The sequence below is a fragment of the Rana temporaria genome, chromosome 4 (assembly GCF_905171775.1).
Source record: "Rana temporaria chromosome 4, aRanTem1.1, whole genome shotgun sequence".
In the NCBI taxonomy this organism is placed as follows: domain Eukaryota; kingdom Metazoa; phylum Chordata; class Amphibia; order Anura; family Ranidae; genus Rana; species Rana temporaria.
Window position 1 is genome coordinate 344,782,199 of NC_053492.1, and position 27,632 is coordinate 344,809,830.

Sequence of the window (27,632 nt, forward strand, 5' to 3'; positions counted from 1 at the left end):
GAACTTTCAGCAAAATGTCCGGGTTCGCGTACAAAAAAAACCAAAGTCCGTACCGAACCCGAACTTTACAGTTCGGGTTCGCTCAACCCTACTTGTGGTCCAATGGTGGACCTGTGTCCAGGAGAGTTGAATGAAGTGGTCCACCAAATGTGCAATATGAAGTTAATTTCTCTGTTACAGTGCCAGAATTTATCTGAAACATCTGGGAGGATTCTTGTAAATGTTTTCTTGCATCTTGGGGCTAATTGAATATTTATGGGTCAAGATGCATAACCTTTTAATTGTTTACCATTGAATTGGTAGTTCAGACCTTTCTCTCCAGAGACAAGTAGTTCTATCACCATCAATGACATTCAGTAGGATACATTTTCCATATTAAATGTGATCAGGGTTGAGTGTGTGTTTATAGGTTTTTAAGGGGAATAAGAGAATGGAAAAGTTTGCCTTGCATTTATGATACATGATATAATGTACAAACTGTACGACATGAGGAAGCAGGAAATATCTAGCTAAGGACTACAGCAATTAAAAAAAGCAAAAATCTGTGGGGGAGGAGGGAACAGAGGAGCAAAGAAACATATCAAAGACACAGTAAAGAACAACAGAAGGCTTTCGTGGAAGCACGTTGAAACTATTTGCTATATTTTTTTTATACTGTTTTTTTATAGTGTATATAAATTCTTTATTTAAGTTGACCAGATTACAGAGTACTATTTGTAAAGATGATCAAAATGGAACATTCAATCTACTGGAAAGACCATCAAATAGCATATGTTTTACGATTTCTCCCCAATGACTGAAATTTTCCCTGTAATGGACATATCTCTGGTTTTGAAAAACATATTAAACAGGTACGAAGGGTGTGTGAAAATTTAGCTCGAGGAGCTGAGCTCTGTAAACAGATTATTCCCAGCAAGATTAGGATTAGGCTGATAAAGATGTGACAAATAGCCTAAAGGCTCTTTCACACGTCAGCTCAGTTTTTTAGATCAGTTTTTTTTTCCATCAGTTGATCCGTTTTTTCATCAGTTTTTTGTCCGTTTTTCGTCAGTTTTCCGTCAGTTTTTCCGTCAGTTTTCCGTCAGTTTTTCCATCAGTTTTTCCATCCGTTTTTCCATCCGTTTTTCCATCCGTTTTTTTTTTTTGGGGGGCTTTTTACATATTTTGATGAAAAACGGATGTTAGCGGATCGGATGGTAAACGGATCATCTGCTAACGTCCATTTTTCGTCCGTTCCATTTTTTTGACGGAAGAAAAATAGGGTTTTCTTCCGTCCAAAAAAACGGAACTTAACGCAGACGGATGCTAACTGACGTTAGCGGATGCTCATTCGCTAACGGACGTTAACCCATAGGGAAGCATTGCGGTCCGTTAACGGACGTCCAAAAAACGGACGAACGGAACGGACGTGTGAAAGAGCCCTAATGATTAGGACTAACATGGTATAAAATACCCTAGCAATTAAGGCTTGCCTGGTCTGTGAAAATGTGTAGAGTTTTAGTTATTAAAAAAAATATTAGGACATTTAGGCTAGGTTCACACTGCTGCGAATTAAAAATCGGTAAAAATCGCGATTTTGCCGCGATTTCGGCCACGATTTAAGAGACCTCTGTGCAGGGTTCAATGTAAATCGCGGCCCAAAATCGCAAAAAAGTAGTACAGGAACTACTTTTTGAAATCGGTGCAGCGCCGCAGATGCGGCGTCGCACCGATTAGGACGGTGCCATTGCCGACAATTGCCGCCGATTTGAGATGCGATTTGACATGTGAAATCGCATCTCAAATCGTACCAAATCGTACCCAGTGTGAACCTGGGCTTAAAAAGGGAAAGGAAGGGAGGCTGTTAGTTTACATTGACAAATTGTAGTTTTAAAAATATTTTCATTGATTGTTTCAACTTATTCAATTTGATTTATCTAGTGTTAGTTTTCATTTCATTATTTTAATTGCTTACTCATGTAATCAACATTTAGAGAGTATTTTCCATGCACACGGGCCTGTACACCTGGTTCATGTCAGTTTCAGCATCATATTGCCATATGAGCTGAATGAGTCCTCATCAGCATTCCCTACTAGTGAGCCTCTGATTGTACACAATTAGGCCTATTATTTAAAAGTCCATGTACATGTTCTTTTCCTGCTTGAACGCAACTAATTTATAAATGATTTTCTGTGGACAACTATGAATATTTTATGTCGGGCCCTATTCCTATAAAGCTTTTTTTTTGAGGATATATATATATCCTCAAAAAAAAAGCTTTATATCTATCTATATATCTATATCTATATCATTAAAAACAAATATAGTTAACTTAACATAATTGTATTTTAATTTCTGTTTCTTTTTGCATTTAATGCATTTTAAAAATTTCTATTGCACATTTTACATGTTTTTGAATGCACTCACACTATACCAAACTCTGCAGATATTCTTATTTTCACAATTTTTCTATTTTTAAACATACCATATATTCTTCTATACCATTAAGGGGAACCTTTCATGAGAAAAAATTGTATGCTGCCATTCCAAACCACTTTTTTTAAAAATTATATATTTTTGACTGTCATGTTGATCCTTTGGTTTTAGTCCTTGGTAAATTACTGACCCCAAGTAAGTATGCAATTCATGAATGGCAATTTCATTGACATACACCTTGCTTACTATAAAAACATTCTGCTGCTATATCTGTCTTTTGTAGCCAGCCACTCTTCCTACTCCCTCCTTTTTTTTTTATAGCTGAACGTGATGATCCATTTTACACACACTCACTGTTAACTTTGGTATAGAAATGTACAATTGTTCCCTAGAACTTTTACCGACCTTGAAAAAAATTTGATTTTTATTTTTAAGCCACAATACTCAGTGAGAACAAAAGAAGTGAAAGCTGTCAAGGTTTCTCCTTTGAATAGTGTAGCAAGTACAATGCATAGGAGTTGCCAGAATGGATCATGCAGAGACCTTTTAGGGGACATTAACAAGAAATAAATGACAAAAAAATAATAAAATATATTTTCTTGTATTCATATATGAAAGGTGTATATTCAGAAAATGGAAATTCTCTGCAAGCTACAATTTGGAATCAAGGTAAATAAAATGCAATGAACAGGCTTTTTTTTTTGCTTACGAAACAACCTGGTTTTGTAACAAGAGTCATTTCAGTAATGAAAGCTTACAAAAAGTATGAAACTGGCATTAAAAACAATTGAGTGCAATTGCTTGAAGGGAAATGTAGCTTAAATATACATGTCTTTATATGAATGACTCTACTTGCAACATTTCCAATTTAAGTTTTGGGAACTGAGATGCAATTATTTTATAAACTAGGGGTCATCTGAAAAAAATAAAAAATAAATAAATGGGGCACACTTTGACTTGCACTTATCCATGTGTACATTTAATGTATGTATTTGTATATGTATGCAGGAGCTAAAGAGAATATTTTTTACACTTTTGAAGATGCTTATATCAATGTCTTCTTTATGATTTATCTTTTTCTTGAAACATAAAAAAAGGTCTAAATCCAATCACTAAAACCTCATATAATGTCATGTCATACTTTTTCAAATATTTTTAAGTCTGCAGCTTTTGTCAAAAATTAGCAGCTGCCATGAAGGCCCATGTTTACGTTTTTCAGCTCCTCCAAGAAGTATTTTGTTTATTAATTTAAAAAAAAGACAGAAAAAAAAAATGGACAGTTGTGTAGTGGATTAGAAAACTAAATGTCATTATTTATCATGGGGTTTAGATCTATACAAATTCATAAAAGGGGGTTACAAAAAACAAAAATTGAGGGCCAAATCCACAAAGAAATTACGCCGGCGTATCTATTGATACGCCGCGTAATTTCAAAGTTCCCGCGTTGTATCTTTGTTTTGTATCCACAAAACAAGATACGACGGTATGAGGGATCGATCCGACAGGCGTACGTCTTAGTACGCCGTCGGATCGTAGGTGTATATTTACGCTGGCCGCTAGGTGGCATTTCCGTCTAATTCGGCGTCGAGTATGCAAATTAGCTAGATACGGCGATCCACGAACATACGTCCGGCCGGCGCATTTTTTTACGTCGTTTGCGTTCGGCTTTTTCCAGCGTATAGTTATAGCTGCTATATGGTGGCGTACTCAATGTTAAGTATGGCCATCGTTCCCGCGCCGAAATTTGAATTTTTTACGTCGTTTGCGTAAGTCGTTCGCGAATAGGGATTTGCATAGAATGACGTCACCGTCGTAAGCATTGGCTTGTTCCGGTTTAATTTCGAGCATGCGCACTGGGATACCCCCACGGACGGCGCATGCGCCATTAAAAAGAAGCGTTGTTTACGCCGGGTCACGACGTATTTACATAAAACACGCCCCCATCACATCGATTTGAATTGCGCGCCCTTACGCCACCAAAGATACACTACGCCGCCGTAACTTACGGCGCGCATTCTTTGAGGATTTAAAAAAAAAAGTAAGTTACGGCGGCGTAGTGTATCTTGGATACGCTACGCCCGGTGGGAATATGCGCCGCTGTACGTGGATCTGCCCCTAAATCCTTTAGAAAAATTTGAATGTTGGACTGTTTATCTGAGAAAAAAAAAAAAAGAAGTGCTCACAACATCCTCTATACACAAAAACTGATCGATGGCATAAGAAATGGAAATTGTAATTTTAACCCCTTCCCACTTGCAATTTGATTTGTTTATTAATGTTCAGCATGATGAGATTTGAGAGCCAGCAGCTAACTCTTGATTCAGCTGGTAACTCTTAGGCCGGGTACACACGAACAAACATGTACGGTGAAAGCGGTCCGTCGGACCGTTTTCACCGTACATGTCTGCCAGAGGGCTTCTGTACGATGGTTGTACACACCATCGTACAGAAGTCCGCGCGTAAACAATACGCGGGGCGTGTCCGCGTCGTCGCCGCGACGATGACGCGGAGACGTGGGCGGGCCTGCCATTTAAAGGCTTCCACGCATGCGTCGAAGTTATTCGACGCATGCGAGGGACGGCGGGCGCCTGGACATGTACGGTAGGTCTGTACTGACGACCGTACATGTCCGAGCGGGCAGGATTCCAGCGGACGGTTTTAAAACACGTCCAGGAATATTTGTCCGCTGGGAAAAGGCCCGGCGGGCAAATGTTTGCTGGAATTCGGCCCGCTCGCGCCCACACACGACCGAACATGTATGCTGAAACTGGCCCGCGGACCAGTTTCAGCATACATGTTTGGTCGTGTGTACGGGGCCTTAGCTCCAGCCATGGTCCTCACTGATGATCAGTATTGCAATATGGTGTGGTGTTGGAAAGTGTCATCATCCCCATATAAAGTAGTTATAGAAAACCTCTTGTAGCGGAACTATGGAGGCACATGCTCAAAAAAATATTTCATAGGTAAAAATCTATGAAAAACCTTAATTTTTACAAAAATTCATTCAACATTCAATTTCAATTCATTAACAGCAGCTACACATTTGATAGATGGAGCATCTCACAATGGTAAAAATACACATTGGAAACCCAAATTAGCCAACAAGTTATCTTATGTGTTTCGAGATCGAATCTCATTTCTCTTCTTCAGGAGGTGTGCAAATATAGGTTAAGACCTGTAATTTAATAAGTGTTGGGATATAGAGGAGGTTATTTTCCTTACCTTGACTATTCTATGAGAATATGCACTGACATTGCAGCACTCATGATCACCCAGTCTGGACATGTTTCTGTGACCTTGGGCCAGATTCACGAATAATTACGGCGGCATAACGTATCGCCTTTACGTTACGCCGCCGCAAGTTTTCGGCGTAAGTGCTTGATTCACAAAGCACTTGCCTGTAAACTTGCGGCAGGGTAGCGTAAAGCTGAAATTTCCCGCCGTGCTTTGCGCAAAATTACGACGCCCCGACGTGTTTTTTGAACGGCGACGTGCGTAACGTACTTTCGTATTCCTGGACGTCTTACGGAAAAAAAAAAAAAAATTGAAATTTGAGGCGGGAACGACGGCCATACTTTAACATGGCTGGTCTAAATCTAAGCTATGAAATAGCAGGCTTAAGATTGCGACGACGTAAGAGAATGCTACGAACGCGCGTACCTTCGTGGATCGCCGTAAACAGCCAATTTGCATACCCGATGCTGGAAAACTACGCAAACTCCACCCAGCAGCCGCCGGAGAATTACACCTACGATCCGAAGGCGTACGAAGCCGTACGCCTGTCGGATCTTAGCCAAAAGCCGTCGTATCTTTGTTTGTGAATTACAAATAAAGATACGACGCGGCAAATTTGAAAGTACGCCGGAGTATCAGCAGATACTCCAGCGTACTTTTTCTGTGAATCTGGCCCCTTGTTTTTAGTGGTTGGTGTAGGGATATTTTTGATATGCCGTGTGTTATACTATAGCGTTTTTCTCTCTTTTATTACAAATATTCAATAAATACTAGCATTTTTTACCATCCAACAAGTCTTGTTTCTGCCTATATAAACTGCTTTAGCTATCCGGTGGGGGAGCTATACCCCCCCTTAGGATTGGGTTTTTTCTTTTTTTTTCTAATGTGTGCTTGGTTTAAGGGCAGAACACGAATGGGTGTTAAAGACATTGGGTTGGTTTAATTACATCTACTCAACCTACCCGCAACTTTTTTTCTTGTTGTGTCATATATGCCTGGACTTTTCTGGGGGTAGTGTTGCTTGTATTTTTGTACGGTATATCAAGAAATCCCCATCCATTTTTTATTTTAGAGAATGGCTTTAGATGATGATATCGACTGGGAGATTCAGTCAGCCTTTGATAGAGATGTGCCACAATCCTTGTCTAATGAGGAAGAGTTACAAAATATATTCAAGGAACATAAAAAATTGTTAAACACCTTAATAGAAAGTGGGACATATCATTTTTGTAAACTTATATTAAAAATAAGATTATTCCTCGGGGCCTCTGAGACAGGGTGGTACCGGGAGAAAACCTCCACAATGATAGATGCCTTACAAAATGGAAAACCCTCTGTGTAAATCATGGGGTTGCTATAATGGAACTCATTGTGGAGAAGAAAAAAAATACAGCTGGGAGAACCAATTAAACAGATATCTCCGAAATCGCCCCCGAAGTCAGGACTGAAATATGGGAATGAAATCACGCAAGTTCAGCTGAACTCGCACAATTTCTTTCCCGCTGTCAGTGTGAACCTACTCTAAAGGCCTAGAACCCTTTAAAGAGTCAGATTATTTTTATAAACTGAATGAGATAATTAAAAATGAGGTAGAACTTACCCAGCGAAAGCTTAGGTTTGTCAAAGTTTAAATTTACAAGATTGGGAAACTGGGGACATATTTTTTTTTTTCCACGGTCAAGAATTTCAATTTATTGAAAAAAATAAGTATGGTACAATCAAATAGGCAGAAAGCATTAATTACAGAGTAGTACAGTGGAGTAAACAAGATACCTAAAGTTAGGTTTAGAGGGTGAATACACAATAGGAACCCGATTGGGTTCTGAAAACCACAAATACACAATTTTCAAAATAGCATGAGCAATATTGAACTACATCAGAATGATCTACCATTCAGGGGTACCAATGAAGGGATAGGGGAGAGGGATGGGAAGGGTGAATGATCGAGGGGGGCCAATAGGAGGGGGAGGGCATGGGGGCAAGAGAGCGGGGGAAGGCACTCCTGGTAGTAAGTTGTAACAGGACACTCACGCCGTCCACGGTAACCAAATACCGTCAAACTTCTTAGGACATTTCTTATTCAGGTATGTCATTCTATACATCGGTGAGACACTGTTAATGGACTGTTCCCAAAGAGTCATCATTGGGGGAGATGCAGAGTTCCACTTAAGTAAAATAACTTTCTTAGCATAGTACCACAGATATGAAAGCAGGAGTTTAGTATACTGAGGTCTCTGATTGTCATTCTGTATACCTAGTAAAGCCAACTCTGGAGAGGTCACCAAGGACAACTGGAGACGCTCGTTAATGGCTTCAAAAACCTCTGCCCAGAACTGTGCCACCTTGGGCCAGCTCCAGAACATGTGGAAATAGGTGCCGATGTCTGTCTGGCATCTATCACATAGGGAATCTCTCTGGGGGTACAGTCTGCGCAGCCACTGTGGAGTGTAATACACCCAATGTAGGAACTTTGCAAATATAAAAAGCAATTCCGCGCCCAAAAAAAATATTTATATATATTATTAAACACTAATTTTGGTACCCATGTAAAGGCCCAAACACACAATGTGTGCTAAGCTGCTCCCCTAGAAAGTGATGAAGTGTATGTGACTTCTATCTGATGCGTGCTAAAAAGTGTACTGGGGCACTATGGAGTAATATGTAATTACACAACTTATCCTATAATATGCAACAACAAGTAAATTAATAAAAATGTGTCCTGTTGTACGTGATCAATCAATCAATAGTAAATAATAAAGTCCCATTGGTGCAAACAAAGATACAACATCAATGCTCGAATATCCTCTAGATATATTTCTTGCTGTGATACAAAGACCGTCTCCGGTCGTGCAAACTTAATTGATCTTCCACCACCTGGATAATTAGTACGACACCCAATTTGCACAAGTAGTAAATTGTGCTTACCAGATCTGGTTGAACTGTTTAATGAAAAAAGACGGCCAGATGCGCTTGAGCAGGATAATGCCTGCAGACATATAAATCGACTGGAGCATGAACGATACCTCACCCTCGGAATGTTGAGATTTTAGAACATGGAATACAAACAGAGAGCTTCTGTAGTGCAACGCTATTTTATTAAAATGGAATAAAAACACCAGCCAATTGGCTACTCACATAAAAAGTGCCCTTCTCCCGGCAAGGGGGCTGCAAGCTTTAATAAAAAAACACTGGCTCTCCCACCTCCGTGGCGGCGTGCGTTTCACCAGCTGCTGACACTATCCAGACAATCAGGAAGTGACATAGTACATGTGACCAGGTAGAGAAAAGGGAAATTGCCGCTCCAGGTGAGTGCACTCAGCAATCAGTGTCCTCTCAGAAGCTATGACTAAGCGCTGATACCCCAGTGCGAAACGCGTCAGCTATCCTCCCCACTGTCTGCTGTGACTTGTAGTGCTGTTTCTGTTTTTTACTATTAAAGGGAACATTTTAAGAATTTCGTGGAAGTGCGGCTGTCCAATCTTCTTCTCCAATCTTTAGTACACGTGACCAGGTTCCGCCGCCAACGTACGTTTTGTATAGTTAAGTTTTTAAGGGACTTACCTGGTCACTAAGCATCACGGTATATGTAGTCTAAATAAGGGGAGTGATTTCAGGTCCACACCTAATTAGCCAATCAGAAGAGAGCAGCCTCAGTGCCGGTTTACATTCCAGTTTCTCTACAAAGGGCTGGCATATTATAAATCGTAACATAATCTGTTAACCACTTGATTACCGAGCCTGTTTTTCAGATTCGGTGTTTACGAGACTAAAATATATTTTTTTCTAGAAAATTACTTAAAACCCCCAAACATTATATATATATTTTTTTCTAAAAACCTAGAGAGTAAAATGCCAGTTATTGCAATACTTTTTGTCACACCGTATTTGCGCAGCGGTCTTACAAGCGCACTTTTTTGAATTAAAAAATAAAACAATACATTTTGCCCAATTTTTTTATATATTGTGAAAGATAATGTTACGCCAAGTAAAATGATACCCAACATGTCACGCTTAAAAATTGCGCCCGCTCGTGGCATGGCGTCAAACTTTTACCCTTAAAAATCTCTATAGGCGACATTTAAAAAATTCTACAGGTTGCATTTTTTGAGTGACAGAGGAGTTCTAGGGCTAGAATTATTGCTCTCGCTCTAACGATCGCGGCGATACCTCACTTGTGTGGTTTGAACACAGTTTTCATATGCGGGCGCTACTCGCATATGCGTTCGCTTCTGTGCGCGAGCTCGTCGGGATGGGGCGTTTTAAAAAAATGTTTTTTTTTGTTTTCTTATTTATTTTTATTTAGTTTATCATTTTTTACACTGAAATAAAAAAAAATATCACTTTTATTCCTATTACAAGGAATGTAAACATCCCTTGTAATAGAAAAAAGCATGACAGGTCCTCTTAAATATGAGATATGGGGTCAAAAAGACCTCACATCTCATATTGAGACTTAAATGCAAAAAAAGAAAAAAAAAATTAAACTGTCATTTTTTTCAAATGACAGAAAAAAAAATGTTTCTTTAAAACGCTGGGCGGGACTGACGTTTTGACGTCACTTCCACCCAGCAGAGCTATGGGGATGGGTGGGGGCGATTTTTCCCTCACTCGCATACCCACACAGCTGCCGAACGGACCAGATCGCCTCCGCCGCTACCGACGGCTCCGGTAAGCGGCGGAGGGCGCGGGAGAGCGGCGGGAGGGGGGGCCCCTCTCCCGCCACCGATAACGGCGATCTCGCGGCGAATCCGCCACGGAGACCGCCGTTATTGTTTACAGGACCGTTGGCACTAAAGATGGATACCTCGGTTGTGGCAGCAGCTGCTGCCGTTACCGAGATATCCATCTTTAAAAACAGGACGTCTTTTGACTATGGGCCAGTTAATTAAAATTGTAAAATAATCTGTTAAAATTAGCATCTTCAAATCTCCACCAAGATAGGTAAACATTAAAGAATCTCTCTCCTTTTCGCTATATTATCTCCCACTCTCCATAAGCTGAATGATGTACACTGAGAGGAAGATTAAGGGGCTAATAAAATGAATTCCTTCAAAATTGTAAATGACAAAAAATTTAGTTAAAATATTAAGTACATCACATAAAAATGAGTGTGAGTACACAAGGATTTATAGGGAATGAAAGTTGTCATACCCTAATTCATGACTAAAGTGGATTTAATAGATCCATTGCATGATAATGGATTCGGCAATAACAAACTTGGTCGTCTAAGTCTATTAGCGGGTTTCTCAAAGAGGAGCACCCACATCTTACCACTCCAATAGTAAACAATAGAAGGAAGGCTTAAGGAAAAATAATTGGAACGGGGGCCGGGTTCCACCATTGCACTAGATGCAAGGCTTGCAAAATTCCACTTTAGTCATGAATTAGGGTATGACAACTTTCATTCCCTATAAATCCTTGTGTACTCACACTCATTTTTATGTGATGTACTTAATATTTTAAGAAATTTAAGAAATTTAAGAAATTTAAGAAATTTTCGGCTTTCCGAAAAAGCAAAAAACGGAAAAAAAACGAATGAAACGAAAAAAACGAATGAAACGAAAAAAACGAATGAAACGAAAAAAATAATGTTTTTTTCGGAAATTCAGAAATTTACGAATTTTCGAATTTTCAATTTTCGAAATTTCGAATTTTTCAATTTTCGAATTTTTCAATATTCGAAATTTCGAATTTTTCAATTTTCGAATTTTTCAATTTTCGAATTTTTCAATTTTCGAATTTTTCAATTTTCGAAATTTCGTATTTCAAATTTTTCAGTTTTCAAATTTTTCAATTTCGAATTTTTCAATTTTCGAAATTTCGATTTTTGACATTTCGAATTTTTCAATATTCGAATTTTCGATTTTTTCAATTTTTTTATTTTTGCATTTTCGAATTTTCGAAATTTCGTATTTTTCAGTTTTTGCTTTTTTCAATTTTCGAAATTTCGTATTTTCGAAATTTCGTATTTCAAATTTTTCAGTTTTCGAATTTTTCAATTTCGAATTTTTCAATTTTCGAAATTTCGATTTTTGACATTTCGAATTTTTCAATATTCGAATTTTCGATTTTTTCAATTTTTTTATTTTTGCATTTTCGAATTTTCGTATTTTTCAGTTTTTGAATTTTTCAATTTTCGAAATTTCGTATTTCAAATTTTTCAGTTTTCGAATTTTTCAATTTCGAATTTTTCAATTTTCGAAATTTCGATTTTTGACATTTCGAATTTTTCAATATTCGAAACTTCGATTTTCGAAATTTCGATTTTTGACATTTCGAATTTTTCAATATTCGAAACTTCGATTTTCGAATTTTTGACATTTCGAATTTTGAATTTTCGATTTTTTCAATTTTTTTATTTTTGCATTTTCGAATTTTCGAAATTTCGTATTTCGAATTTTTCAGTTTTTGAATTTTTAAATTTTCGAAATTTCGATTTTCGATTTTCGTATTTTTCAATTTTCGAATTTTTGATTTTCGAATTTTTAAATTTTCGAATTTTCGAAAATTCAAAAATTTCGAAAATTCAAAAATTCGAAAATTAAAAAATTTCGAAAATTAAAAAATTCAAGCCTATGTTTATTTAAAAAAAAAGTAAATTCAAAATTTTCGGAAGTCCGAAAATTCGTAAATAAAAAATTCGTAAATACGAAAATTCATAATTTCCGAATTTTCGTAAAAAAACGAATTAGAAACAAAACAAATTGCACATGTCTAGCGACCAAGCCAAAAACAACGCTTTATTCAGCACACAGGGAAAAATATTAACCACTTCCTTACTGGGCACTTAAACCCCCTTCCTGCCCAGAGGACTTTTTGCGATTCGGCACTGCGTCGCTTTAACTGACAATTGCGCGGTCGTGCGACGTGGCTCCCAAACAAAATTGACGTCCTTTTTTTCCCACAAATAGAGCTTTCTTTTGGTGGTATTTGATCACCTCTGCGGTTTTTATTTTTTGCGCTATAAACAAAAATAGAGCGACAATTTTGAAAAAAAATTATTTTTTTTTAATTGTTGCTGTAATAAATGGCTCAATTTAAAAAAAAACAAACATTTTTTATCCTCAGTCTAGGCCTATACGTATTCTACATATTTTTAGTAAAAAAAAAATCAAAAAAAAAATCGCAATAAGCGACTGGTTTGCGCAAAAGTTATAGCGCCTACAAAATAAGGGACAGAATTATTATTTTTTTATTATAATTTTTTTTACTAGTAATGGCGGCGATCTGCGATTTTTATTGCGACTGCGACATTATGGCGGACACATCGGACACATTTTTGGCGCCATTCACATTTATACTGCAATCAGTGCTATAAATATGCACTAATTACTGTATAAATGTGACTGGCAGGGAAGGGGTTAACACTAGGTGAGGAAGGGGTTAAATGTGTACCCTAATTAGTGTTCTGTGTGGGGGGAGGGGGGTGACTGGGGGAGGTGACCGATCTGTGTCTCTATGTACAAGAGACACAGATCCGTCTTCTCTCTCCCCTGACAGCACCGCTGTCTGCGAGAGCCGGGAATGAGAGATGATCTCATATGTAAACATATGAGATCATCTCTCATTGGCCGCACAGATCGCCTAGGAAACGGCCGCTCCGATTGGCCGTTCACGGCGATCTGTGACTGGCTGTGTCCAAGGGACACGGCCAGTACAGAAGTTCCCCGCTGCGCGCTCGGGAGCGCGCGCGTGGAACGCGGAAATGAGCTGCCGTCAATTGACGGCGGCTCAGAGATTTAGAACCACCCTGCGGCCGTCAATAGTCGTACGGCCGTAGGGAAGTGATTAAAGTAAAAGTCTGCTTGTCTCCAGCATAAACAAAAAAGTCTGTTTTTCTTCAGCACAGCAAAAGGCACATACGCTTTTAGGCAGGTCTTCACCCCCAGAACTTCCAGTCCTTGCTCAGCTTCTCAGAGGTACACAGCTTCTTCAGAAAGGTGCACTCCCATACTCCTCCACCCTCTATCAGCACTTCCTGTCTTTTAAGCTGTTTTCCTGGAAGTTCTTAACCCCCTGTGTGCTTGACTGCCAGTAGTCACAGGAGAGGAGGCTCTTTCTCTCCTGAACGTCACTTTAGAGCCTCCGAAATTCCAGGCCCCAAATGACACTCTAACAAGGACAGAAGCCCATCCTCTCTATCAACTTTTATTGCCCGGAATTTCTCACCCCCTCTGGGTGACCTCCTAAACCAGACCTGGGCAAACTACGGCCCGCGGGCCGTATACGGCCCGGCGGACCTTTTAATCCGGCCCCCGGGCGGAGCCAGAGGCGTGCCAAGCAACGATACCCCTCCTCCGCGAATGAAGAGGACTTCCGACTCAGCGTGCTGCGTGTGGCATGGCGCGGTGGCAGGGAGGCAGCGTCAGCGGCAGTACTGTCTAGGTAAGACACAGCAGGGGGGGGGGGGGGGTGCCTCGTGCGATCCGTACCCGAGTGATACCCGGGACCCGGCCGGCCGCAATTATTCCCTTCTCTGTAACAGCACCCGCGGCTCTCATAGTATCGGCTGTGACTGTCTGACACTGACAGTCACACAGCCGACGAGCATGAAGCTGCGGCCGCCTCCCCCTGTGCTGTGTGTAGTCAGTGTGACTAACACATGGCTGATCATCTCTGAGCATTACGTTTCTAAAGGCAAGGGGGGGGGTGTGTACTATTGTAAGGGGGGGGGGTGTTCTGTATATGAGGGGGGGGGGCGGGGGGGGGTGTTCTGTATATGAGGGGGCCTTCTGTATTCTGGGGGGATTCTTCTGTATTCTGGGGGATCTGTATTGTGGGGGGGGTGTTCTGTATATGAGGGGGCCTTCTGTATTCTGGGGGGATTCTTCTGTATTCTGGGGGATCTGTATTGTGGGGGGGGGTGTTCTGTATATGAGGGGGCCTTCTGTATTCTGGGGGGATTCTTCTGTATTCTGTATTCTGGGGGATCTGTATTGTGGGGGGGGGGGTGTTCTGTATTTTAGGGGGGTTTGAACTGTAGGGGTGGGTCTGTATTGTAGGGGGGTTCTGTAGGGGGGTCTGTATTGTAGGGAGGGGTCTGCACTAGGGTTGTCCCGATACCGATACCAGTATCGGTATCGGGACCGATACCGAGTATTAGCGGGAGTACTCGTACTCCCGCTAATACCCCTGATACTTCCCCCCCAATCCCCCCCCGCCGCAGCCGAAACCGCCGCCGCCGCTACAACGTTAATCACCGCGGCGCGGGGAACATTACAGACAGCTTTCGTTTGAACAGCTGTTTTCCCCGCTGCGCATAGACACTCCCCCTTGGACGGATCTGTCCAATCGCGAGCAAGGGGGAGTGTCTATGCGCAGCGGGGAAAACAGCTGTTCAAACGAACGCTGTCTGTAATATTCCCCGCCGCGGTGATTAGGTACAGTAGGTACGGGGGACAATGGCTGGATTCACAGGGGGACAATGGCTGGATTCACAGGGGGACAATGGCTGGATTCACAGGGGCACAATGGCTGGATTCACAGGGGGACAATGGCTGGATTCACAGGGGACAATGGCTGGATTCACAGGGGGACAATGGCTGGATTCACAGGGGGACAATGGCTGGATTCACAGGGGGACAATGGCTGGATTCACAGGGGGACAATGGCTGGATTCACAGGGGACAATGGCTGGATTCACAGGGGGACAATGGCTGGATTCACAGGGGGACAATGGCTGGATTCACAGGGGACAATGGCTGGATTCACAGGGGACAATGGCTGGATTCACAGGGGACAATGGCTGGATTCACATTGGACAATGGCTGGATTCACAGGGGGACAATGGCTGGATTCACAGGGGACAATGGCTGGATTCACATGGGGACAATGGCCGGATTCACAGGGGGACAATGGCTGGATTCACAGGGGACAATGGCTGGATTCACAAGGGGACAATGGCTGGATTCACAGGGGACAATGGCTGGATTCACATGGGGACAATGGCTGGATTCACAGGGGGACAATGGCTGGATTCACAGGGGACAATGGCTGGATTCACATGGGGACAATGGCTGGATTCACAGGGGGACAATGGCTGGATTCACAGGGGACAATTGCTGGATTCACATGGGGACAATGGCTGGATTTACAGGGGGACAATGGCTGGATTCACAGGGGGACAATGGCTGGATTCACATTGGACAATGGCTGGATTCACAGGGGGACAATGGCTGGATTCACAGGGGACAATGGCTGGATTCACATGGGGACAATGGCTGGATTCACAGGGGGACAATGGCTGGATTCACAGGGGACAATGGCTGGATTCACATGGGGACAATGGCTGGATTCACAGGGGACAATGGCTGGATTCACATGGGGACAATGGCTGGATTCACAGGGGGACAATGGCTGGATTCACAGGGGACAATGGCTGGATTCACATGGGGACAATGGCTGGATTCACAGGGGGACAATGGCTGGATTCACAGGGGACAATTGCTGGATTCACATGGGGACAATGGCTGGATTTACAGGGGGACAATGGCTGGATTCACAGGGGGACAATGGCTGGATTCACAGGGGACAATTGCTGGATTCACATTGGACAATGGCTGGATTCACATTGGACAATGGCTGGATTCACAGGGGGACAATGGCTGGATTCACAGGGGGACAATGGCTGGATTCACAGGGGGACAATGGCTGGATTCACAGGGGACAATGGCTGGATTCACAGGGGGACAATGGCCGGATTCACAGGGGACAATGGCCGGATTCACAGGGGACAATGGCCGGATTCACAGGGGGACAATGGCCGGATTCACAGGGGACAATGGCCGGATTCACAGGGGACAATGGCCGGATTCACAGGGGACAATTGCTGGATTCACAGGGGGACAATGGCTGGATTCACAGGGGGACAATGGCTGGATTCACAGGGGGACAATGGCTGGATTCACAGGGGGACAATGGCTGGATTCACAGGGGACAATGGCTGGATTCACAGGGGACAATGGCTGGATTCACAGGGGACAATGGCTGGATTCACAGGGGACAATGGCTGGATTCACATTGGACAATGGCTGCATTCACAGGGGACAATGGCTGGATTCACATAGGGACAATGGCTGGATTCACAGGGGGACAATGGCTGGATTCACAGGAGACAATGGCTGGATTCACAGGGGACAATGGCTGGATTCACAGGGGACAATGGCTGGATTCACAGGGGGACAATGGCTGGATTCACAGGGGGACAATGGCTGGATTCACAGGGGGACAATGGCTGGATTCACATGGGGACAATGGCTGGATTCACAGGGGGACAATGGCTGGATTCACAGGGGGACAATGGCTGGATTCACAGGGGGACAATGGCTGGATTCACAGGGGACAATGGCTGGATTCACATGGGGACAATGGCTGGATTCACAGGGGGACAATGGCTGGATTCACAGGGGACAATTGCTGGATTCACATGGGGACAATGGCTGGATTCACAGGGGGACAATGGCTGGATTCACAGGGGGACAATGGCTGGATTCACAGGGGACAATTGCTGGATTCACAGGGGACAATTGCTGGATTCACAGGGGACAATGGCTGGATTCACAGGGGACAATGGCTGGATTCACATTGGACAATGGCTGGATTCACAGGGGGACAATGGCTGGATTCACAGGGGACAATGGCTGGATTCACATGGGGACAATGGCTGGATTCACAGGGGGACAATGGCTGGATTCACAGGGGACAATGGCTGGATTCACAGGGGACAATGGCTGGATTCACAGGGGACAATGGCTGGATTCACATTGGACAATGGCTGGATTCACATGGGGACAATGGCTGGATTCACAGGGGGACAATGGCTGGATTCACAGGGGACAATGGCTGGATTCACATGGGGACAATGGCTGGATTCACAGGGGACAATGGCTGGATTCACATGGGGACAATGGCTGGATTCACATGGGGACAATGGCTGGATTCACAGGGGACAATTGCTGGATTCACGGGGGACAATGGCTGGACTGCTCACAGACTGATGAATACCATCCATATTATATACTTCTCATATCTATTTTCTGTAGTGTCTGTCCCTTGTCATGCTTTGTGCACATTTTATCTCCTCTTTTTTGAGTTTCTGACATCAGGTGGTTTATGTAATTTTAGCAGAAAAAATAGCTATGGTTTGCAATATATTAGTGCATTTTTTGATAAAATTACATAAACCAGCTGATGTCAGAAACTCAAAAAAGAGGAGATAAAATGTGTACAAAGCATGACAAGGGACAGACACCACAGAAAATAGATATGAGAAGTATATAATATGGATGGTATTCATCAGTCTGTGAGCAGTCCATGTGCAAGCTTGCAACATTATTCATACAATGGTAAATGTAAGGGTAGGGGTGTTGGCGCTGCCTATGTGGACACTTGTCCACTGAGCACCCTTAGGTGGTCTATCTGTTAGAAGCGGTAAGTGAAAAATCAAATATCTGCTAGAAGCGGTAAGTGAAAAATCAAATATCTGCTAGAAGCGGTAAGTGAAAAATCAAATATCTGCTAGAAGCAGTAGGTGTGGCATAGATGCTGGCAGTACAATAAAAAGAAAATAAATAAAAGGGCACATGTGGTCTGGGGGGGCCTTGGGGAATGCTGCAACAAATTAAACGGCACAGGGGGATTAGGGGGGTTCTGCAGCTTGCAGCACCCTGCCTAATCCCCCTGTGTTGTTTCATTTGTTGCAGCATCCAAATCCCCCCCCTGTCCCCCTGTGCCATTTTATTTGTTGCTTACAGCCTGCAAGCAAAAAATAAAACGGCATTGGTGGAGGGGGGGTTTTGGGGGTAATCTATGCTACAAATCTGTGAGAACTGCTGCAGCTACATAATGTGGGGGAACTGCTACCTAATATAGGGAAACTATGCTACAAATATGGGGGAACTATGCAACCAACCTAATACTTTGTTTTTGGTTGCATAGGCAGCCCTGGGTGCACGTGATTGGATCCTTGTCACAACAGGACTCTAGGTCTCAAAATGTCTGCTAAAAAGAGAAAGGTAGATGCTGAATGCAGAGTCTTCCAAAAGAATTGGACTGCTAAGTATTTATTTACCGACATCAGAGGTAAAGCCACGTGTTTAGTTTGCGGGGAGCAGATCGCCGTTTTTAAGGACTACAATTTGAGTCGGCATTACGAGACAAAACATGCTGCAAAATATAAAAACTTGACTGACGCAGAAAGGGTGCAGACTTCGGAAGCTTTGCTAGCTAAGTTGCAAAAGCAGCAAGGCTGTTTTACAAAACTTCATGCAGCCAGGGATGCAGCAACCCAGAGCAGCTTTGTGATATCCCACAAAATCGCGAAATACAGTAAGCCGTTCTCAGAGGGGGAGTTTATCAAAGAGTGCTTGGTGGACTCTGCAGCACTAATATGCCCTGAAAAAAAAGCGGCATTTGAGCAAGTCCCGCTGTCCAGGCGAACCGTGACTAGAAGGATCGAGGACATTGCGGGGAATTTGGAGCTTCAGCTGCAACGTGAAGTGGCACGTTTCGACTTTTTCTCCTTGGCTTTGGACGAAAGCTGTGATGTCCGCGACACAGCCCAGTTACTTGTATTCGTCCGCGGGATAACCCCCTGAGTTCAAGATTACGGAGGAGCTGGCAGCAATGCGGTCGATGAAAGGAACGACGACAGGGAGTGATCTGTTCACGGAGGTAAATGAGTGCATGGACAGGCTGGGACTTAAATGGGACAGACTGACAGGCGTCACAATGGACGGATGTCCAAATCTCACCGGAAAAAATGTTGGACTTTTGAAACGTATGCAAGATAAAGTGACTGAAATCGACATGGATCAGAAACTGGTATTTTTGCATTGTATTCTACACCAACATGTGTTATGCAAATCAGTGCTAAAAATTGACCATGTCATTGATGTTGTTACTAAAATAGTAAACTTCATCAGGGCAAGAGCATTGAACCACAGACAGTTTGTCGCACTATTGGAGGAGCATGAGACCGAGCATCGTGACATCGGCTACCACACAGCTGTCAGATGGCTCAGTCTGGGAAAAGTGCTAAAAAGAGTCTGGGACCTGAAAGCAGAGATTCGAGAGTATTGTGAGAAGAAAGGCAAAGACTTCCCTGAGCTCTCAGATGAGGACTGGATGGCAGATTTTGCATTTTCTGTTGATGTGACTGCACAGATGAATGAACTGAACACCAAACTGCAAGGCAAGGGCCTTTTTGTTCATGAAATGCACAGCCTGGTGAAGGCTTTCATGACAAAGTTACAGTTTCTTTCAAGACAACTGGAGAGCAACAATATAACTCACATGCAAACCCTGAAAGAAGTTACACCACCAGCTGATCACCTCCGCAGGTACTCATCCATGTTGGGAGCATTGCATGGTGAGTTTTCAAGGCGATTTGAAGATCTCAGACAAATCGAAGACAAAATGTGCCTGATTTCCTCTCCCTTTACCTGCAGTGTGGATAATGCACCCAGTGATGTTCAACTGGAACTCATCGACCTGCAGTCTGATGCAGTACTGGCAGAGCACTTTAAGTCAAGATCTCTGCTAGATTTCTACTCTTCTCTCAAGGAGGAGAACTTTCCAAACTTAAGGAGACGTGCTCAGAAGATGTTGGTTCTCTTTGGCTCTACATACGTATGTGAACAAACATTTTCAATGATGAACTTCACGAAATCCAGGTATAGATCCTCTCTCACTGATGATCATCTGTCAGCTGTGCTTCGCATCTCCACCTCAGACATTCAACCTGACTTCGATGCACTTGTTAAAGCCCAGCAGAGACTAGATTTCTCTCACTGAACAAGAAAAGAGAACTTAAAACACCAAAGACTACAAATGTTGTTAGTAGTGAAATGTTGTTAGTAGTGAAATGTTGTTAGTAGTGATGTTTAGTGACAGTTCAATATGATGTATCTTGCTTAAATGGGTAGTTAACTGAAAAACATTTTCTTTTAAACATTGGGGGTGATTTATCAAAACCTGTCCAGAGGAAAAGTTGCTGAGTTGCCCATAGCAACCAATCAGATTGCTTCTTTCAGTTTTGAAAAGGCCTCTGAGAACTGAAAGAAGCAACTCAGCAACGTTTCCTCTGGACGGGTTTTGATAAATCTCCCCCATTTTCTTTTCAACTGGTGACAGAAAGTTAGACAGATTTGTAAATTACTTCTATAAAAAATCTTGATCCTTCCAGTACTTTTTAGCCACTTTAGTGGCTGCATACTACTGAGGAAATCCCTTTCTTTCTTGGTTTGTGTGATTTGTTGTCCACAGTGTTCTCTGCTGACACCTCATTTAGGAGCTGTCCACAGCACCAATGGTTTGCTATGGAGATTTTCTCCTGCTCATGCAGTTCCTAAAATGGACAGAGGTGTCAGCAGAGAGCACTGTGGACAACGCATCACGCAAATCAAGAAAGAAAGGGATTTCCTCAGTAGTATACAGCCGCTAAAAAGTTCTGGAAGGATTAAGATTTTTTAATAGAAGTAATTTACAAATCCGTCTAACTTTCTGTCACCAGTTGAAAATAAATATTTTCCAGTTGACTACCCCTTTAAGATTTGGAGTGTCTTTGCATTATGTCTTGAGAATGCTAAGAACCTCTTTCCAACAGTAAATGAAACTCAAAATGTGTTTGAGTTAACGTGATTGGAAATTTTCACTAATATGAGTCACAAATAGTGAAAAATGTTCATTGTTTTGGGAAATTTTGTTTAATAAATTAAATTTTTTTTCTTGTAAGGCAACCTCACTTTTTCATTGTTTAACTATAACAAGTACTCGTACCAGTTGTCCAACAATGATATTTACTGCTTTTTATAAAGAAATACAATTGATTTTATGCAGTATTGAGTTTAGCCTTTTGGCCCGGCCCTCCAAAATATTTTCAGTTTCTCATGTGGCCCCATCGAAAAAATAATTGCCCACCCCTGTCCTAAACACTATACCATTGCCTTAAAGGGACCACACTCCAAATATTGGTGCAACATAGCACCCGTCCAGGACCCAACACATATACAGTATACATATATGGTAAACTTGATAGTCTGAATAGAAATGTGAAATTATGTTAAGCCATCAAAAAACATTTGTAGTGTTACAGTGCAAGTACTGTAAGCAATTGTTAATTGAAACCATAAGCCTTTTTTATTCTATGAATTCCCAACAGCTGTTATCACATATATATATTTTAACCCTTCATTTGTTTGCACATTAATGCATTGCATTTTAAAATATAACTATTAGGCTTCATTTCCACTGGCGTTTTTACAGCCACTTTTCTGAGCGTTTTTTACAGCTTAAAAACGCCTGTCCATGTTATTCTTTTTTTTTTCATTCAATTTTAAGTTTATTTTCAATAAAAGTACATACATTTGTATTATATCAGCAGTATACAAATCAATAATATACAGAAAACAATAAAGCAAGTGCATTACTCCACATATTAGACATTCCTGTCATAGTAACTGTCCATCATATCCATCCATTTCTCATGTCCATCACCATACGGTGAGATTAAAACAGTTTATATAAGCAAAGGAGAAAAATTAGGTGTAACTAATAATTTATAATTAAATAAAATAACAATTTAATATGCTATAGGATCTCTTAGGGCTATCGTTACCACACAATAAATTATATATGAGAAAAAAAAAAAAAACCCCATGTGTGTACTAGACCTAAGTTCACGGAACAAATAAAGGATAGGATTTCTGGAGAATAATAACCTCTCCGACACCCCTAACGGGAACTGCCTGTGTCCAAGAGATCAAGCAACCCCTTCAATCCCCCCTCCCTCCCTCTAATAGTTTTTATTAAAACCCACCGGTTTCTGTAATCATATATTCTCTAAACCCTCATCAAACCTAATATCCCCAAAAGTTTAGTGTAATCCTTTAAAAACCTAAACATAGGTAAATACAAATGTTTATAATATTTTTTTTTTTTCCTAAACATAACACACTGAGAATGAGAAATAGTGAGGATTCTATCCTCATAGATAAGATAACGAGAAGTAATCACAGAGAAATCAAAGAAAGGAAGAGAAAAGAGAAAAAGAAAAAGAAAAAGATATGGCAGCCTGCCTGCCAATGAACACCATCATCTTCAGGATATAAATGTCTTCACAGCCTTCACGGGGTAAAAGATATTCCCATAAATTTCATCCAAGGTTCCCATATTTCATGGAAAAGAGTAGGCATATCCAACATGGAACAAACCCTCTTTTCTTGTTCCATGATCCATGTAACCTTTTGTTTCATATACCGGATAGAGACAGTAGTCTTTTTCCACGCAGCTGCGATTGTGATCCTGGCACCCGTCAGAATGTATTGGATGAGTTTTCTAGTAACCTTGGAGGTCTGGGGTAACATTCCGTTAAGTAAAGCAATAGTGGGGGATTGATGTAAGTTACATCCTGTGACTCGTCTTATTATGTTAAACACCTTATTCCAGTATCCCCGTATTTTGGGACATTCCCACCATATATGTACCATAGACCCCAGTCCCTGACAACCTCTAAAGCATAGGGGCGAGGTTGACGGATACATGGAAGCCAGTTTAACAGGAACTAAATACCACCTAGTATAAATTTTTACATTAGCCTCTACAAGGGATATATTCACAAATCCTTTAATGGATCTAGTATAGTTATTACACCAGTCAGATAAATCCCAAGTGTTATTAAGTTCCTTTTCCCAGGCCAACATATGAGGTAATTTGGTACAATTATTAGCAAGAGATTGATATATGATTGAAATATTTCCCTTCCTGATCAAACCCTGATCACAATTACTTTCATAAGGTGTCAATAATCCAGAGATCGAGTCACTATCCCATAGGCTTTGTGCATAATCATGTAGTTGGGAAAATCTTAGTTTTTCTGAGACAGGAAGATCTAGCTTGGCTATGAAGTGTTGTTCAGGAAGTGGACCTGAGCGTGAAAAAAAACGACCTATACGATACAACCCTTTATCATGCCACCATTTGAAAGAATCTATATCAATTTTAGCAACGAAGAGTGGGTCTAGAAAAACACTTGATAAAGGCCTGCCTTTAGAAATTAGAGAGGGATTGTTTTTAAGTGAATCCCATAAAACTAAGGATTGAGAAAGAGTCGGAGATAATATAGAAGGCCTATTCTTGGTAGGACTCCACATCAACTCCTCTATCGTTAGATTCGGGGTCGCCTGCTCTTCTATATCTAACCAGTCAGGGCGTTCATGTTTAAGAAAGGTTTCCGATAATTGTGCCAATCTCGCCGATTGATAATACCATAATAAGTTGGGTACCCCCAGACCACCCTGTTCAGGCAAGTTATAGAGAGTGCGGGATGGAAGGCGTGGACCCTTATTGTTCCAAATAAACTTGGTAATCTTTCCTTGAAAAGATTTTAGATGACTTTTAATTATCGGTATGGGTAATGATCTAAAAAGATACAAAAGCCTAGGGAGAAGAGTCATCTTAACCGAGTTAATTCTACCAATCCAACCTATATTCTGTGTCCCCCAATCTTTCAAATCTTTCTCAAGTTTTCTATACATAGGGGGATAATTGGCCAAATACAAATTTTGAATGTTGGGGGTCAAATAGATACCCAGGTATTTGATATAAGATGTGTCCCATTTGAATCCATAATTTTTCTTCAGTAGAGAAACCGTGGATTCAGGGAGAGAAACATTGAGGGCCCTAGACTTGGCCATATTCACAGTTAGACCTGAAACCATAGAAAATTTGTCTAAAAGAGAATATATTTCCGGTAGGGATGTATCTGGAGCGGTCAAAAACAGTAAAAGGTCATCTGCAAATAAGGCACATTTATGCTCCATTTTGGCACATCTAACTCCCCTGATATTTGAATTTTCTCGTATAGCTATAGCCAGGGATTCCATCACTATTGCAAATATCAGGGGAGATAAAGGGCATCCCTGCCTAGTACCCCTATGGATCTCAATAGGTTCCGAAAAAATACCCTGAAAGCGTATATTAGCTTTAGGGTGAGAGTAAAGTGCAGATAAGACTCCAAGAAATTTCGTGCCAAACCCCCAACGTTCCATCACTCCGAACATAAATGGCCACGATACTGAGTCAAATGCCTTCTGAAGATCTATAGAAAGAAGCATACCCCTTTGATTAGTATCACCAGTCCAACCCGAGTTCAATATAGAAATTAGATCTACAGCCCTCCTGACCTGATCTGGACCTTGTCTTCCAACGATGAAGCCTACTTGATCTTTACTAACATACTGGCCAATGAAAGAGGACAATCTATTGGCCATTATCTTAGTGAGTAGTTTAAGATCGTTATTAATAAGAGATATTGGTCTATAGTTTTCCACCAGGCTATGATCCCGTTCTGGCTTAGGGATAACCGAAATATAGGCCAAATTGAGTTGCCTTTCTATGGGAACTCCACCAGTCATTTGGTTGAAAAATCTAACCATGTAGGGTGTCAAAATGTTCGAATATGTTTTATAATATGCACTTGAAAACCCATCGGGGCCCGGGGCTTTATCTAATTTTAGGTTTTTAATTACTAACAATACTTCTTCAGCTGATATGGGAGACTCCATCACCTCTCTATGTATTTCAGTCAATTGAGGAAGATTCAAATTGTCCAGAAAATCATCCATTCCCTCTGAAGAAGAATCATCAGTGGATGCATAAAGCTTAGAAAAAAAATCATGAAAGGCCTCCATTATCTTCCTAGGATTCAGGGTAAAAGAACCATCAGTCATCCTTATTTTAGGGAGAGACCGTGATTGAAATCTAGGTGAGAGTTTATGAGCTAGCATTGGGCCTATTTTATCTTTAAATTTATAGAAATTAGCACCAGTCCATTTCATGTCTTCCCCTGCTTTAGTGGTAAGTACCAAGTTTAGGGCAGATCTAGCTGCATCAAGTGCCTGAGTAGGAAAGTTAAGAGGATCAGATTTATGTTTTTTAAATAGTTTCTAAATAGTTGTTTTCCAGTTTCCTTATGTCCAGGTTTCTTTGTTTCTTGAGGCCAGCGGCCACTTGTATAATTTTGCCTCTGATAGAAGCCTTGTGGGCAGCCCACAAAGTTTCAGGGGACACATCTTCTGTATCATTATGCTTAAAGTATTCTAGAAGAGATCGCTCAATATCCTTCATTAGGACAGGATCCTTCAAAATAGACTTATTTAGTGTCCAATGAGACACTTTAGGAGAAGTGTCCTCTCTCCTCAGTGACAATAAAACCATAGAATGATCTGACCAAGAAACATCAACTATATGAGACTTAATGGCAGCTGGGACGTGATGGTTAGAGATTAATATATGATCTATACGAGAATAAGAGTGGTGAGGGTTAGAATAGTGAGTATAGTCTTTAATTTTGGGGTTCAACTCCCTCCAGATGTCAGTTAATCTAGACTGATGTAGAATGCGTGCTACTTGCAAACTAAGTTTAGTTGGTCTGACGATTCCATTGACAGAAGGTTTGGACTTATCCAATCCCGTGTCAAAAGCTAAGTTAGAGTCTCCACCCATAAGAATGATCCCCTCCATAAATGGTCGGAGGGTATCAAGCATCTGTGAGAAAAACTTTTTCTGACCTCTGTTAGGAGCATAATAAGAAATAAATGTGTACAGTCTGCCATCAAGGGTACCTTGTAACAAAAGAAACCTACCTTCTGGATCTCCAAATTCTTTAATCAGGTTAAAATTACAATACCTAGAAAACAAAATGGCCACACCCTTAGTTTTGTTTTCTGCTTTAGCTAGGTAAAATAATGGAAAGTGGGCATGCATAAAGGAAGGGTTGTATCGTTTAGGAAAGTGGGTTTCTTGAAGGAAAACCACATCTACACGGAGAGACTTGTATACTTGAAAAGCTTTACGCCTCTTAACAGGAGAATTTAACCCCTGAGTGTTGTGAGTAACAACACTAAGGGGTTTAGATACATCATTCGATCCAGCCATAAGTCTTGTCAACATCTATGAACAGGCAGGACCGAACAGATATCATCAGTAGTTTCGTAAATACGAACAATGGCAGGCAGGCTGAAGAAATGAAGAGAGTATGAAGAAGAAAGAAAAAGAAATGAAAAGAAGAGATAAAAAGAGAAAAATAAAAAAACATATAGCACAACAAACTATTAGATCGTGCAAGGTCAATTCGTGACCCAGAATGGGGGAAGAGAATGATTCTCCTTCCCTCATTCAAACAAAATTTTTTAGTATAGTCCCAAAAAAGGACTACATTCTTACCCATTGGGTCGACAAAGTGTCGACACAAGAGGCAAGTTGAGGTTCAATACCTCACCGTCGTCAGTTGCCGACAAATTAAACATTACACCTTAAAACAAATTTAAGGAAAAAGGCATTTGAATCATAGGATGACCAAAAAAAGAGGAGAAAAATCTAAAGAAAAACGGCATTAAACTAGATATGCAATCCCGGAGTCTTCTTTTTTAAAAAAAGCATCCGGGATAAAATTCATCTGAATTAAAGAATAAGAGATACGTCCTGGGTAAGTCTATTCAATATTCAGGGTGCTTGGTCACCTCCAATTTTCCTGTATTTGACCTTGTTCCATGGATTTTGAGTCGGACTAGTAGGTGTGTTCCTCTTGGCAGATGGAAGTTGAGGTGGATTAGTGTCCATGGCAGGATCAAGAGATATAATTTTCAGATCAAACAGAAGTCGTTCACCTTCTTGGAAACTATGTATTACATGGTTTCTACCATTATAATTGAACTTTAAGGCGAAGGGGAAAGCCCATTTATACTTGATGTCTTTGTTGATGAGGGCAGACAATAACGGTTTCATTGCTCTTCTTCTTTGAATGGTATATGGTGAAATGTCAGAAAATATTTGTATTTTAGTACCTTGGTATTGAAGATTCTCCTGTTGTCTGGACCGTTTCATAATGTCCTCTTTAGTGGAGAAATAATGAGGCTTGACCACCACATCCCTGGGCAAACCATCTCTTCTCAGTGGACCTAATGATCTATGAGCCCTATCAATT

The 27,632-nt window shown here is 41.2% G+C and overlaps 1 protein-coding gene across 1 annotated transcript; it reads left to right on the top strand.

The window, feature by feature from the left end:
* The first annotated feature begins 19,252 nt into the window (after positions 1 to 19,252).
* Positions 19,253 to 20,443, top strand: LOC120935742 (general transcription factor II-I repeat domain-containing protein 2B-like). The gene has a single exon (XM_040347803.1). The coding sequence runs from the start codon at positions 19,274 to 19,276 to the stop codon at positions 20,441 to 20,443; it is 1,170 nt and encodes a 389-aa protein (XP_040203737.1). The 5' UTR covers positions 19,253 to 19,273.
* Positions 20,444 to 27,632: the final 7,189 nt, after the last annotated feature.

Coding starts and splice junctions, on each gene's coding strand:
- LOC120935742 (XM_040347803.1), top strand. CDS start 19,274: ATGCGGTCGATGAAAGGAACGACGACAGGGAGTGATCTGTTCACGGAG.